The sequence below is a fragment of the Ictalurus punctatus genome, chromosome 1 (assembly GCF_001660625.3).
Source record: "Ictalurus punctatus breed USDA103 chromosome 1, Coco_2.0, whole genome shotgun sequence".
Classification (NCBI taxonomy): Eukaryota; Metazoa; Chordata; class Actinopteri; order Siluriformes; family Ictaluridae; genus Ictalurus; species Ictalurus punctatus.
Genome location: NC_030416.2, coordinates 29,613,595 through 29,629,716, shown reverse-complemented (window position 1 = coordinate 29,629,716; position 16,122 = coordinate 29,613,595). Strand labels below are relative to the sequence as shown.

General features: G+C 36.1%; 1 protein-coding gene across 4 annotated transcripts in view; it reads right to left on the bottom strand.

Annotated features, from left to right (window-relative positions):
• The window catches only part of LOC108271803 (piezo-type mechanosensitive ion channel component 2), a 136,935-nt gene extending 122,400 nt beyond the window's left edge, over window positions 1-14,535 (bottom strand). For 3 of the 4 annotated variants that reach the window (XM_053683724.1, XM_017479611.3, XM_017479601.3), the window contains exon 1: window positions 13,878-14,535. In XM_053683724.1, coding sequence (XP_053539699.1) covers window positions 13,878-13,941 — 64 coding nt within the window. In that variant the 5' untranslated portion in view covers window positions 13,942-14,535. The remainder of the gene's footprint in view (window positions 1-13,877) is intronic. The other variant, XM_017479592.3, reaches the window with a different exon arrangement.
• Window positions 14,536-16,122: the final 1,587 nt, after the last annotated feature.

Sequence of the window (16,122 nt, the reverse complement as noted above, 5' to 3'; positions counted from 1 at the left end):
AAATGTCTTCTGTGTACAGCGCAAACAAATGAACGGGCCTTGCCATTCCAATAGTTTCGGAGGGGACTGCATGTGAGTCAAACATTGTTGGCATCATAGGACAATTGCAAGTGGTGGAAAGTCCCTGAAACAGGATGTCAGATGACACACAGTGCTTATTACGGCATTTTTATACAACCAACAATTCCTTTCCTCAGCTCAGGGACAATTATTTCCCAATAAAAATCACTCCACAATATTACTGCATACACAATAAATCAGCTAAATGATATGTCCGTGACATTACAGATCGATCGATCGATCTGTCTGTCTGTGTGTGTGTGTGTGTGTGTGTGTGTGTCTTGAATAAAGTGTTTTTCCTTAAAATCCTAATTCTCCTGTTACAGCCACAAGTAATTCAGGATTGATATGATAGATAGCCAATAAGCAACTGCGAGTTATGACAATGGTGTATTGCTTTTTAAAAATCTGATGATAGAGCACAGATGTTGATTCAACACTCAGTCATTTCACGGCACTCAAGAGAACCGCTAGAGTATCAGTTACGGCAGAGAAATGACAGACGAGGCATTTTACAATAAAACAAAAACAAAGTAAACATCCCTCGGTAGTTGTGTGAGTGGGAGGTCCACTTAACCAACATTTATTTCATTTTTCAGCACAGGTCTTATGCCTAGGCTGAAATATTTGTTTAAATATATGTGCTTAGAATTTGGAGATGTTTATGATAAGAATGGCCCTCTGTGTGCGGCAGGTCCAAATCGTTCTACAGTCCACACGATGGTGTGTTCAGGACTGACGCTCATTATGGCTTGTTATGACTTTGTATAAACATACTGGTATTAATGTGTGGCTAAGACTGTGAGCTCTTCTCCGCAGCATGTGCATTTGATTATGCGTGCCAGCCACGAAATCTGATAACTAATGGAGAAATGCACATTATAATTCAGTAATATCACAGCATTTTAGATCCCCTGAATCGCCTAGCGTGATATACACGGTCAAAAGCAGTGGACTTAGTTCAGCATTTTGGCTAATTACAGTCTTTTTTTTGGTGACTGTAACATTTGAGAGCATTTCAATGGTTCTCTTGAGTCGCTGTGTGTGAGTCAGAGCCACCGTGGCCTTCTTCGTCTGCATGCCTCGTGTGTGGGGAAGAGCTCTGGCTTCGAACAGTGTCTGAGAGAAACGTTCAATCCCCGCTGGCAATCTTAAAAACCACTGCGCTCTTTCATTCAGATGAGTCAGTAAACCAAGATTACAGCCAATATGACAAAAAATGAGCTACTTGTGAAACAACAGACATATGAGTAACCATTTTGGGACCAGAAGGAGGTCCTATGCGTTTTGGGATTTTTATTCAAAGCATCAAAAACATGTGTGGAGACATGAGCTCCCTCAAAATGAGCTCAGATTCACACAAAAATGTAACACGCCATTAAGTTAAATTTTTATTTTTAAGTGTTTGTGCTTCTGTCAAACACTGGTATTAATTATATTCTGTGTAGCACTTGGAAAGTTTTCGTATGAAAGCGAATGACATCATGAAAAATCCTATTATTTATTGCATGACAGAGAAAATCTGGGAATTTTTCTTTCCATTTAAAATTGGAAATAAACAGAAGGTTTAAGAATTCTCAAACATTTATGTCTTGACTATTTAATATTTAAGATTCTGCACTATTTCTAGGTTCCTATTTAAATGTAAGCAAATGTGTGATATTGACCATGTACTGCTTTGTATAAAAGGTCAGATTTGCCTCATGACTAATCTCTTCTATTAAACTGTATATTCAGACGACACTGGTGGATTTGATCTAAAATGAATCATAAAGTTTAGCACAAACTTATGGAGTCCATACTAGCTAAGTACACAGTCATTAAAGCAAAAAGAAGATATAGCAAATACCTAGAAAGTCTGAAATTCATGTAAATATTCCAAAGATTCTACTTTTCACTCAAGTTGTCAGAAATATAATTTGTATTGTATTAAATTTAAACTAGTCCTCTCAGATTTTTGGACCCCACTCTATTTACAGTTTGTTGCATAAATATATACATCCTTTGTAAAGTCCCTGTATAGTGCCTTGAAACATGCAGTATTATTCGATGTGTTGACGTAATTTCCACTGAAACAGAAAGTCAGGGCGGGACATAAAGTGGCTCCTCCTTGTTTTTCATTTTCCAATAGCATTTAGCTTACCTCATGGCTCTGGCTAATCCGTACTTGATAGTTAGTACCATGGATTTGTATGATGTTAGAGGTGGGACACTTCAGATTCTAGAGAGCATTTGATTGGACAGAAAATCTGATGAGAAGCTGAAGTGCAGAATGATGTCATCAAAACTGTTGATCAATATTGGTGTTAGAGAGAGACTGTGAATTTTGAATGCGTGTATCTTCTAAATGTGAATTCTGTCATTGTTTTGGAGCACACTAGCTTATAGATATCCATAAGGCTAACATATTCATACTAAATTCCACAAAACTACATTTCTGATTTTATGGGGACTTTAATGTTGGTAGAACCTAGAATTTTATTTCCTGGAAAATATTTTGGGATACAATGTTTAATTTAACGAAACAGAAACACAATAGAAACAGATATACCATTCATTCCAAATCTATTACTCTCCCCTAGATTGTGCTTTTTATTTGAAAGTCATTTCAGTATTATACAGTATCACTTCATCGGACTGAGACATCAAACTAAGGCACAAACCAATTATTATCTAGATCTATTAAGTCACAAAGAAGAGAGAAACACCAAACAAAAAGTCAAACATGCTTACCTGAAAATACACAAATAAATTCAACTGGAGTCTAAGGTTAATGTGTTCTATTTGGTTAGCTGGCTTAGAACGCACCAACATTCCTGATGTGGACGTTCACATCCAAGCTAAATAAGCTGGTGTTGACATTGAAATATTACCAAAGGTGACTAAATATGTCCAAAACTTATTAAAAATACCAAATTTTATACAGGAGCTAAATATTAATGTTAAACATAAATGTGTCAGTTCACTGATGCTGGGGAATTTATAGGAGGTGCATATGTGTGTGTGTGTGGGGGGGGTGCGTGCGTGCGTGTGTGTGTCCTGATCCTGCTAACACACTCACTCATGGTTCCTTTTCTCAAACAACTCCCCAGATTGTTTTCTGCTCCTATTGTATTGCTCTGTCTGCAATTGTTGTTCAAACATTGAATATGAATGAACAATGAGAAAACTCCGTGGACCATTTGCTAAATCTGTTTTCCTCACAATCACAAAAATGTACATTGTATAACATTCTACTTGTGTCTTTACTCATTTTTAACTGAGCCCAAAGTAGAATTAGTCACAAGTGAAGGTCAGCAATAACACATGACTCATGCAAGGCAGAGCTGCTGATCCTCCAGTGTATAAAAAGTTCCAGATTAAGATGTAGAACAAACAAATATATCAGAAAACAGCACAGCTGTATAGTACTTACTAGTTACTAGAGTTCTACACTCTTAGGAAAAGGGTTTATCAGGGGATCTTTAAATAGTTAAGGACTATTAAGGAGATTCCTACTGTATAAGGGTTCCACTCAAAACCATCCTTGATAAGTAACAGCTGTACAGAAACCTTAACAATTCCCCCAGAAGGACAAAGTACACAAGCATTTAGCATTCTAGGTTCAACATTTTGAGCCTATTTTACTGTTTTATTCACTCTTGCTGTAATAGAAAATATATTTCGTAATAAAATGTATAGCACAGTGCTGTTGAATTCTTGATGCTGTTTGATCAGAACTTACGTGTTGATTAAATTTCTGTAACAGCAGCACCATCTGTAGTGCTGTTATACACATCAAAGATTTATATTAACACTCTCCTTCTAATACATTATCATTCATTCATAGGAACTTTTATGATGGATGCTTCACATGATCAGTTGATTTTTTAAATATGTATTGTTATTTAACAAAGACATATAATCATTGGTGTATGAATGGGTGTGTGAGTGTGTATGTGATTGTGCCCTGCGATGGTTTGGCACCCTGTCCAGTGTGTACAACGCCTTGTGCCCTATGCTCCCTGGGATAGGCTCTAGGATCCCAGCGACCCAGTAGGATAAGCAGTACAGAAGATGGATGGATGTAATCATTGGTAAAGATCTCTGTAAGGATATGTATGTTTATTTCCTATCCATGAAAGGCGTCTCCAGTGTCCAGTTCCTCCAGGATTTCCCAGGATGTCCCTCCAGAAATGAACGCAAAATCAAGCCAGCTCCGCAATATCCGAGGAGCTTGCAAGTTTTCAAAATTACTGCAGATTTGGGCCATGACGCGTCATGTGACATTCAGTCCAGGGTATCTGCATTTATTAGCACTTCAAATGTAATACTTTTTAATACCATATTCAAGATATTTCCAAAAAAAATTAAGACCTGCACCTCACTTCAATCATGCTACATGATACATCAGCTATAATGGATTGTGTTCATGCATATACATCCATTTCTGGGTTTCAGTAAACTATAGCAGGGTAAACTTCTTTAGAGGGACATGGGAAACTGTAACAAATATCATTTTGCATTACCATTTGCTCCATTAGAGAAAGGAAACAAAATCTAGTATTTCCTTCCCTTGACTTTCCAAGAGAGGAATAAAATATAGAGAGATGGATTAGAAACCCCCTCATAGCAGTGTTTACGAGTTTGTTTTGTAATTTAATGCCAGGTTAATGTAACAAGTAGTGTTATAAATGCACAAAAAATTTTGAAAAGTGGAAAATATATATACTAAAAATCCTTTGCTATTTTGTAATATTACTATTGCACTGAATAATACTTAATAATAATAATAATACATTTTTATTTGGGGGTACAAATAGTAATATATCAATAGAAATATATTTCTGACTTAATTCACTTTTATGTGTTAGACCTTGTGACTTTTATTTCGGCAGAAAACTGCAAGAAGACCTCCTCTTAGTTGGCAACAGTTTTTTAAAACTCACTTCTCATTACTGATCAGGTGAAATGCTGTAAACCTCTGCCCACAGAAATGTTTTAGATTGCGCTAACGTACAACCAAAGTGAATCTGGCACGTATTGCGTCTAAAAGCAGGTTATAAGCGACTCAAACTCACAGCACAGACAGAGATGAGGTTGGTGTGGAGCGGAAGTTACTGTGAGCCGAGCCGCTCTAAAACACCGTGGAGCCGCTCACACACTCTGAGTGCAAAACAGTCACACGGGTTTACCATCACAAACAACAATGAGGCTCAGTTGCATTTTTAAGACCTTTGAAACATGAATTTAAGACATTTTAATGCTAATTAAGGCCTTATTTTGACATTAAGTAGTTTGAGACATTTTAAGGACTCGCGGACAGCCTGTCATTCAAAGCCCTCTATGATTCACGTGCGTCGAACATGAGTACACCTAAAAGGCCGCAACAATCACAACAAAAAAACCCTGTGTCCCATGTCAGTCCCATGCACACAGTCGCACAGTGTCAGGTTGGAGATCCTTTTATTTTCCGGTATCTTAGTAAACTTCAAGTGAAAAAAGTGAGGCTGGCAAAAAATCTGTTTGTTTATAGCTGCTATAACATAAGTGATAAAAAGAACTAACATGTCTCATGGACATTTAACAACATTAAAGTTTCAATAAACAGTTAAAAGTAAGGCTTGTCGTTCTTTAATAATTAATGAGACAAGGAAATGGTTGATAAATTGCTGTGGTATAAGAGGAATAAAACACTTCAGGATGTGCTGATCATTTTCCTTTAACAGCACACACCATTGCTTTTATTCCATTAAAATCCATCTTATATTTGACAAAATGTCTGAAATATTTAACCTATCTTGCTCTACCTAAAGTAAAAGCATGCCTTGCTTTTAGCCTAAAGATTGTGTTTCAAGAGGAATTTACAGTTGATAAGAAACGACTAAAACACAACAGCATATGCTTTTATAGGAAAATAAGCATGTGACCACAAAATTGATCATTTTCCTATATCAGCACGTCCCAAAGTGTTTTATTCCTTTTATACAACAGACAAGGTCAACAGTTGTTTTTATGTATAAAAGGATTACATTTATTGTTATTTTAATGTTGCGAAACATAAACGAAGCAAGTTAGTTACTATTATTTATCACGTATTGTTTAAACAGCTCCTCACACAAAACATCACTATATTAAAAAAAAACAAAACAACAACTTTATTTATGTGGATTGTTGATTGTGTATTAATAAAAACCTGTGACTTGAAATACAGCCCAAACTTCTGTGAGAGCTGCTGTTATACATCATTAATATCAACACCTTGGAGAATTCAACATCGCTGTGGTACAATCGAATTTTTGGCAACATGTTCTTCTCTGACATGCTTATTCACACGTCAATCAAATGCAACGTGCTCATTGAAAACAAATCTATCCATATATTTACACTGACAATTTATGTAACCTCCTGCCATACTCACTATTACTGAATGATGTTCACATGACTGCAACAAGCACATAAGAAACACAATCGCTCATTTTAGCCCACAATGTAACAGCTCTGTATTATTAACCTTCAGAGTCCATTCATCACTTAACACGTCTCACAAACACATCAGGCTCACAGCTGCACCATGCAGCCAACAGCAGCACAGAGGACAGCTTCAACACACACACACACACACACACACACGCACTAAAATCACATCCAGCAACAAAAACCTGCTGCCAACATCTGCTCTTGTCTGGCATCATTTACACATAGATGAGCACTTGTAGAGATTTTTTTTCGGAAATATAAATAAATCTGTGTGTGCTGCCATTCAGAGGGAGCCACCTGTAGTATTAAGAAAAAGGGAAATGTAGGTGTTGGTTATGTAAGGAATAAAACACTTTCTGCTGTTATAAGAACATTGTCAGTGATGGGGTGGTGTGATGCGGCCCAACGCGAATCGGAGTCACTACCCCGAAGTTGATCATTTTCCTATAACAGCATGTCATGAAGTGATTTATTCCCTTTATACAACAGTAATTTTCCCAATGATTCCAATTTTATATTAATTAACTAATGGTGTCTAATTTATAGTTACATTTAATGTTGTAGAATGGCCATGACAGAAGTTAGCTCCTGTTATCACTTAAAGTCCCCATGAAATCAAAATTGTAGTTTTGTGGCTTTTAGTATGAATATGTTAGCCTTAAGGTTATCTATAAGCTAGTGTGCGCCAAAACAATGACAAAGTTCGCATTTAGAAGATACACGCATTCAAAATTGAGAGTCAATACGGATCAACAATTTTGATGACATCATTCTGCACTCCAGCTTCTCATCAGATTTTCTGTCCAATCAAATGCTCTCTAGAATCTGAAGTGTCCTGCCTCCAACATTTTGTATATGTGTTTCAAGGCACTTCTCGGTGACAGCTCCCTCACCAGCAGGTCTGTTTCTCTCTTTTAAAGTTAATAAGACAAAAACACAGATAGTCATGTTAGCAAGAAAGGCATCAGTCCTGAAGACTTTCCTGTGGTGGAAAACTTACTGACCATTACAAAGCACTGACACCCAAGTCTCCTTCCATAAAATATTAAACAAATGTTTCCTTACAGAAAGCGTCACCATATGAAATACCCAATCTTCTTTGTTAAATAACAGTGTTGTTGATTTATTTATCTGGTTATTATTAGTCTTTGATTATGTATAGCTTCCGTTATGCAAGTCTCTGCGAATGAGTTGGTACTATAGCAATGATGAAGTATTACAACAAGCACATTACTATAAACATAACTACTGTCGTAGAGGCTGTTATAGAAACTTAATTATCACCTTCTGACCAATCAGAAATGAAAATCCAACAGTTCTCTCTCACACACACATACATATTATATACATACACACACACATATATATATATATATATATATATATATATATATATATATATATATATATATATATATGCATATACATATATACATACACATATATACACATATATACATATACACATTTATACACACACACACACACACACACACACACACACACACACACACACACACACTAGATCTCTATACATAAGTTCAAGCACCAAAACCAAACCAGAGGGAAAAAAAAGACAAACAAAAACATCTGTAGTCCATTTCTCTAACAACTGCAGAATTGCAGAAACAAGAAACAAGCAATTGCAACCCATTTCCCTGTCTTGAATATGAGCTCTTGGAGGTGTGATATACAGCTAGCCTGTTCCTCGTAGCCTCTATTTAATTGCTGTGGTGAGGAAAAAAAAGGATTTAGTGTATCAGGACGAGCACACACAAAAGGGTCTTTCAGGTGACTGAGTGTATTTCAGAGCCTGAACTGTCAGATTACAGACAGGAAACAGTTAAGTTTTTTTTTTTTTTTTTTAAAGAAAAAAGAATGAATAGTGCTACTATGAGGCGAGAGAAGAAAAAGCAACACGGAGAAGGAACACATGGGTGATCAAAATCTGATTTATGCCAAATATGCGTTGCACCGTGCTCTTTTAAGAGACTTTGGACTTATCACAACTGTCTCCTAAAGCGAACCGTTTGAAGATTTATTTATTCAGGCTTTACATAGTGCAATAAAGTAAAGGATTATTACCAAGACTGACTCCTGAAACAAAACACAGGAACATATTATACACTATATGCAATAGCTGAATAGTTTATCACACACCTGGCCTTTGTGCCATAGAGTTTTCCCAGAGGGTCACAAAATGCATATGAACCATCTTACAAATCACTGAATGCATGCTGTGAACATCCTGACTAATCTCAGATGCTCCCCATCAGCGTTTCTGCGGTGGGTTTGATGAATCATGACTTTTACATGAGCCGAACACACAATAAAATAATTTTGGTTAATATAATGGAAACCAATCTTACATCATAACCATGCCATATGCTTTTAATAATTCTTCTAAGGTCTGTCACAATAGCACGATTATATTTTGCCAATATTGTGCAGTTTTACTCAATGCCATAAACACTTAGGCTGTAGATAATTGCCATCCCTCCTCACATATAGCTCTAAAAAATTACAAGCTCGTTGCTTCCATGTGCCTCATAAGCACTTCTTAAACACGTTGTGAAAGGCAAGTTTAAACTCTGTGAAAAGCCTGATGCAGACTGGATACTCAAATTATTCTAGCTGGAGCACATTGAGAGAGCTTTAAATACGTTTATCCCGAGGGCCTGTTTACTCAGACAGAAAGAAACGGTGTGTAGTTTGTGACTGTGCTGCGATTTAATGAGACACAGCCGTTGTCAGCAAGTTAAGACTCTCTCTTTTCTCATGTTGATGAATTACATACGGCTGTGTGCTTCACACATGGATCCAGGATTTGTTTACACTTTGTGTATGGTACTTATTTACTTACATATTTCGACGCAGTCTAGTCAGTTTCAACTTTCTTTTCGTTTCTCTTTTCCAGAAAACTAATTTGTGTCTGAGGGCATAAAGTCAGACGACATCCAACCTTAGTAAAGGGCACTATGTCATGTGAGAATCTTAACTGTGACCCTTTATGATCAGACTGTTCATCAAGTACAGGCTAATGATGACTGAATGGGAACATGGGAGGGCATGTGAACTATACACACCGCTGACTGATTTTAGGATATAGACTAAACCTAATTCTATGTAAACAAGGAACTTCTATGGACAATATTGATTGATGTTTAAAAACAACAACAACATAATGATAACAAGCTTAATCTGTTCTTGAAAATGATATGTTCTTTGGTTTTTAAATAGTTGAATCATATCCTAGACTCATTTTATAGTAGTACTACAAATTAGCAAGAATTCAGACACTTTAAAATTACAATTAGCTAACCATCTAATCTTATTACTACTATAAACTGTATATAATTACAAGAGTGAGAAAAGGAAGTCTGTAAACATCTGCGATGCCAATATATCCTGGGAGTTTACGGTGTTTAGATTACTGTGGGCATCAGTGGTCATTAGTGCATTTTCTTAGGACCTCTTTCATATCAATATCCCTAGAATTTTTATCCCGAGTCATTATCCCAAGAATTTTATTTTTATTTTTTTAATGGGAATGGATTGTTTACACTGTATTTTATCAATAGTAAACAACTTGGTCTCATACAAAATGTATTTGATGCCATAACAATAAAGGCAGGTCAGATGTCTCTGCATTCTGATTTTCTCTCAATGGCACTTTTAATGACAGACCACTGCTCATGATCCGCCCATATCATTCATACCTGACTCAAGAATTAAAATAAATAAATAAATAAATATACACAATTGCTTCCTTCCATAAAACCTGGACAGATTTATTCTTCACTGTGTAAGTATAGTCTGTCGCTCTGTCAATGAGCACCTTAACTTACAAACCGACTCTTTGTAAAGCTTACATTCTCTATATACAGCCTGATACAGAGTAAACAAAATGTTTGTTCGAAGTGAAACCTGCAATGAAATACTTAAGCAGTAGCAAAACGAGGCTTGTCCAGGTTTTCAGCCCACACAAGAGGGACGCACTGAAGGATTAATACGTTTAAAGAAATTCTCATCCAACTGAGCACTTCCTCACTAGTTTTACCAATCATGCTTATAGGTTTTAACTTATTCCTCGAATGTTTATAGAGCTGGAATTAAAAATAAAAAAAAAAGGTGTGAGGAAGGACAGCGGGATGAGGACTGGTAAGAAATCCTGAGCACTTGGTAATTTGCTTTTTAGAAAAGAAGCATTAATAACAAATCCACTTTGGATTTGGCAAATTACAGCAAAAAAAATAAATAAATAAAATTCCCAGACAGTATCACTCTTCTAAACGATGACTTTCTTTCTCTGAACTCAAAGTAACTGTGTTTAAACTTCAACTCCTTAAAACAGCTGAATGTGTAACTGAGGAGAAAATATATCAATTTGGCCAATATCGGATCTTCCAGACTTGCTCAGTAACCTCTTTGATCTGCCCTGACCCAGCTACCAGCAGAGATAAACAGTCCTTGTGGCTATTGTAAATGAGGCTTTCCAGGGCGTCTGGCTTGTGGGAAACTTGTGTACTTCAATTGTAACTCTCGACTGTAGGAGGTTTAAAAAGCCAAGACCTGGCGTGTGTCTGCAAAAACAAGACTTTTTGATTAAAAACTCATGAGGCATGCACTGCAGATGTCAGGGGGGACAGTTAGCAGTATCTGGACAGAGAAAAGCACGGCTTCTTCTGTTGCCAAGAGATTTGCAAGCCGTGCATTCAAACAATGAAGAGGGTGAATAAAAAAGCCATTGTATTTGAAAGCATGCGGATACAGAACAGTCCGTTGCAGACCATGACAGGGATGGTCATTTTAGCCACAAGCCCGGTTTCGAAATAAACCAAGCAATATAATTCTGATTTAGATTCTGATTTTTGAATTACTATTAACATAATAAATTGTTTATGCAGGCATTCCACAACAAAGCAGATACACCTTTTATATACATTTTATTACTATTTACTCACCATTGGCATTTAAATAAGTGTTCCATGTAATACTTAAAGCTTTGTATTTAAGGACTACTTCATTATCCACTCTTACTGTAGGTAAAGGGACTTTAAATTAATGCTTTATTTAAGGCAAGTGCACTTGATTGGCAAAGACATTACTACAAGACTAAATTTGTCTTGGCTTGGTATTTTACAGTAAGACAAATGTAATGTATGTGCACAATTAGAGTGATCCAGTTCTGCCTTTTTCTCTAGAATTTTTTTTTCCTCCAATAAAATAAAAAGTCACGGGGAGATTTTCTCATTCTCAAGGATTTCACTTGAATCCATTTCTTGATGTTTAACCAAAAAATTTGAAGCTAATGTTTTAACACAAAGGAAGATAGCATTTTCTAACTTTTGGCAATTACAGGGTCATACAATTAAAACTTCCCAAAAGCCTGCTGTGCCACACATGCAAAACTTTTTGTGACTCATCAGTCGGGAAACAGTCTGAAAGAGTCTTTTTCTCTTCAGCAGCAGCTCTATGACAATGACTCTGAAACTGAAAGAGTCTAACCCAAGTTCTAGCTTAACACTCCAAAGTCATTACTTATACACTGGTACAAATTGTACAGTTCGGAAACATCTTCGCCAACTGTTATATATCACTTCCAGACATACCACACACCCCTGAAACTGTGAGTGTGTTTGTTGAGAGCTTAAACATCCTGTGTTTTTCAGGTTTATGTGTTGTATGAAACCAACATAGGAAACAGGAATTTTTATACATGGAATTTTTATAGCCCAATTATAAGAACTCCCTGGGCTATATTAAAGGAATCATGTTGCTGTCTGGATGAAGAAGATTACAGTGAGAGAGGAACATTTGTGGCAAAGCACCAAGTAAACCACACAAAGTAAACGTGTCGATGTGCTGGAAAAGGGTCTCATGTCTATGCTAAAGGCTCACTAGCTCTCACACGCTGATCCACAATCTGGTTAAAGTTCTCCGTCAGTCTCAGCGCATAGAAAGCAAACATTCAGCTGAGGCCGTGTCTGTCTATATCACATGAGAAGACTTCCAGATCAGAAAGCATACAAGAGTGAAAAGCCCATTTGTCTGATGCTGGTTCTAATAAAGAAAATGCCATATGCCTTTAGCAGTGTAGTGAATAAAGTGAACATATACTGTACAGTAAACAAAGTATTTAGCTAATCAAGTACAAAAAAAGTATAAAAAGATGAGACACTGCAAAGAAATGCATGTCCTCACTTAAAGCACATGCATTAAAGCACAGTGGTGTTTAGGTTCTGCTTTAGGAACTCATTTTAGGAGACACATTTAGAACATATTGCATGTTCCGTTAAAATAATTAAATGCCAGATTTTAAATAAAATTCATATTGTACCTCAGACATATCTGATTCTCAATGCTAACTGAAGTGTAAAAAAAAAAAACCCCTCTAATTATATTCCATTATACTCCATTTTATCCACATTAAATGTTTTATACTTTGTGCATACATGATAAGTGTGATACACATTTGAAATAATAATAATAATAATAATTACAAATAATTAAAAATTTAATTCTCTCCTGCTTTTGATTAAATGACAATATATTTTCATTGAGTCCCCTAAATGACTAATCTGTAAAGAGTAACAAAACAAACTGATTAGTAATTATATTAACTGCAAGAATATCAAAGTGTTTGTGGCATTATTATCCATCCATCCATCCATTTTCTATACCGCTTATCCTTTTCAGGGTCACGGGGAAACCTGGAGCCTATACCAGGAAGCACCGGGCACAAGGTGGGGTACACCCTGGACAGGGTGGGCATTATTATTATTATTATTAGTAGTATTATTATTGCTAGTAGTAGTAGTAGTATCATCTTCTTGCAATAAAAGATCAGCCAACACCCACATGTTCAACCAAATCAAATTTCAAGTTGATGAGTAAAAGATGACACACAATTCAGACGGAGTGAAAGAGGATGTAACAGTGGTATCTGTTTTTACTCCTCAAGTACCACTTGATGGAAAATAATGACATTTTGACAGCTTTTCGGCTATTTAAGACTACTTTAAAACATTAACAACAATGTCAACAGTTTAAACTTTTAATGCAAACTTAAAGAGGCCAGAGGAAGCTTCCTATACTAGGTCTACAGATTTAGAAGGAGTTGATCTTTCTAAAACCAACTAAAATTGTCCCACTAATGTGAAACAGATATGAAATTTACTAAACTGAAGGACATATAATCTAGGATGGTGGTGTTGAAACCTGCTTAAAATAAATAAATAAATAATAAAAAAAAATTGCGTCTACTCTGTGTGAAGTGTTTTGTACAAACTTAAGTCTAATTATACACAAGTCCTTAGAAGTTCTTAGATCAGGTGTGTGGTTTAAGACTAAGTTACCTGCAGCAAGGCAGACTGGCAGAAGCAGTCTGAAGATGAGTCCGCATACCATTTCGGAGGCCATATCTTCCTCACCTTCACCTTCATCAAATCAAATTCCCCACACCTCTGCAGTCTTTCTTTTAAACTCCTAGAGATTTAACACCAGAGCTCAGGTCCAGTCATCAAGCACAAGATAAGAAGAGTGCATCATCCTGATCTTGTCCTACCACATTAACTCCAGTGCTGTAACTTCACTGAGTCCTCATGAAGAAACTTTTCTGTCCGATCCTCTGCTCTTTCGCTCTTCTTTTTTTGTGGTTGTTGTTGTCCCAAATCCTCCCACACATCTGCAGCACAGACTCTCAGAACTGGTGAAATGCCATTGTAGAAGAGCGAGCACACACTCCCGGTTTCTCCTCATTACCTGTTGACAGGAGAAATCATCGGTTCAGGGTCCGAAAGTAAACAGCCCTCTCGAATAGTCCCTGAACGTCCAGAATGCCTCCAAGTCACATCTTCAAAATGTTTCAAATGTAACTATTCTAGACGCCCGAGTGCTTGGTCGGAAGTTTAAAGAGTAACACTCAGACTCTTTGGGAAACAGCTGTACGCGAAATCCCTCTCTCAATTTCAACGCGCTCATCAATGAAAACCTGAACTGGACCAGCACGTGATTGACAGGCGGCTCAGCCAATCAAAAGAATAGAAGACACTCCGGGGCGCCGCCTTCTCTTTCCAATGGGCTACTGAAAGAAGCAAACTACTAATGTAATAAATATTAGGTCTTAACTGTGAGTAAGTCAATTAGGGTGCATGTGGAATACTAATTAGTACTTCTGTTTACTACTTTACCGTTAGAGCTACAGCTGTGTTGACATGAAGTGTTGTTTAGAAGTACATTATATGGCTCTGGATGTAGATGCTTTTTTTTTTTTTTTTGCACATTAACGCCAAATTCAACATATTCATTATCAGTATGTATTATATAATATAGAAATACATTTATAAAACACTCAAATATACCAGCAAACTCTTTATAAAACATTCAAACTCACGCTAAAAGCACTACATCTGCATGCTAATTATGGGCATCGCGACTCGTTTTAGTGATTCGATTCTTTTTGACGCTCTTTTGATTCACCTCTGAAATCGGTATGCATCAATAAATAAGGCGTCTGTGTAGGATACAAACCTAAACCTCACAATAAAAACACTAAATCTGTCTATCACCGACCCTTAAAGTAGCCCATGTTTACCGTGTCGTACTTTGTCCATAAAAATAGTAAGACCCTCCTTCTTGTGAATTAATATATTTACCTTAAACTACATGTACGATCCGCAATCGAGTTCAATTTCTAATTTCTATAGAGTAGATACACTGCTTTATTGATAGAAAGCATGACAATGCAGCAAAAAAGAAAGACAGGGATTTCATTTAAAAAAAAAAAAAAAAAAAAAAAAAGACAACTTTCAAGTGACTCGTGCTCGTGAATCATTTTGCTCACACATCTGAAAGGAACCGACTCTCCAGTGAATCGAAAGCTCTGTAGAGTCGATTTGCGTGCGATCTGCTTGTGAAAGTTTGAGTATGCTAATTTAAGTATAGAGCATTAAACCTGTTATAAAGTTAACTTTTCCCTAAAATAAAAGAAAATTATTATTATTATTATTATTATCATTATTATTATTGTTGTTATTATTATTATTATTATTATTATTATTATTTTATTAATTTTACTAAGTTCTGTTTAAGAAATGAAATGAAACTGGAATATAACGTGTAACATCCAGAAGAAGAGCAGCTCCACCTATCGGTCAAAGAGCAAATGACTAAATAAATGTGACGTTGAATGCTGTGTGTAAACGTAAAAATAAACGATAATAATAATAATAATAATAATAATAATAATAATAATAATAATAATAATAAAATAAAAAAACCCTTCTGTCTCAAAGATCTGCTATGAAATAATCGTTATAAAATAGAGGCCTTGATTAGTCCAGAAATTCTAATGCTTTCCATTACAAACCATCAGGTAACCATTAAACCACTATTTGTCCTTAACGGTATTCACTAGACATAACATGCCACCAATAGATGGCAACAAATTACCAGCAGAGATGCACAGAGACAATTTTAGTTTCCATTAAAACCTATACAATTCCCATTAAAACATTACAAAGTTAATGAGGGTTTCTATTTATTTTTTCAGCAGGGTAAACATCAGATATGAGCTTCATGTGACCAGTCACTTGGCCTTTA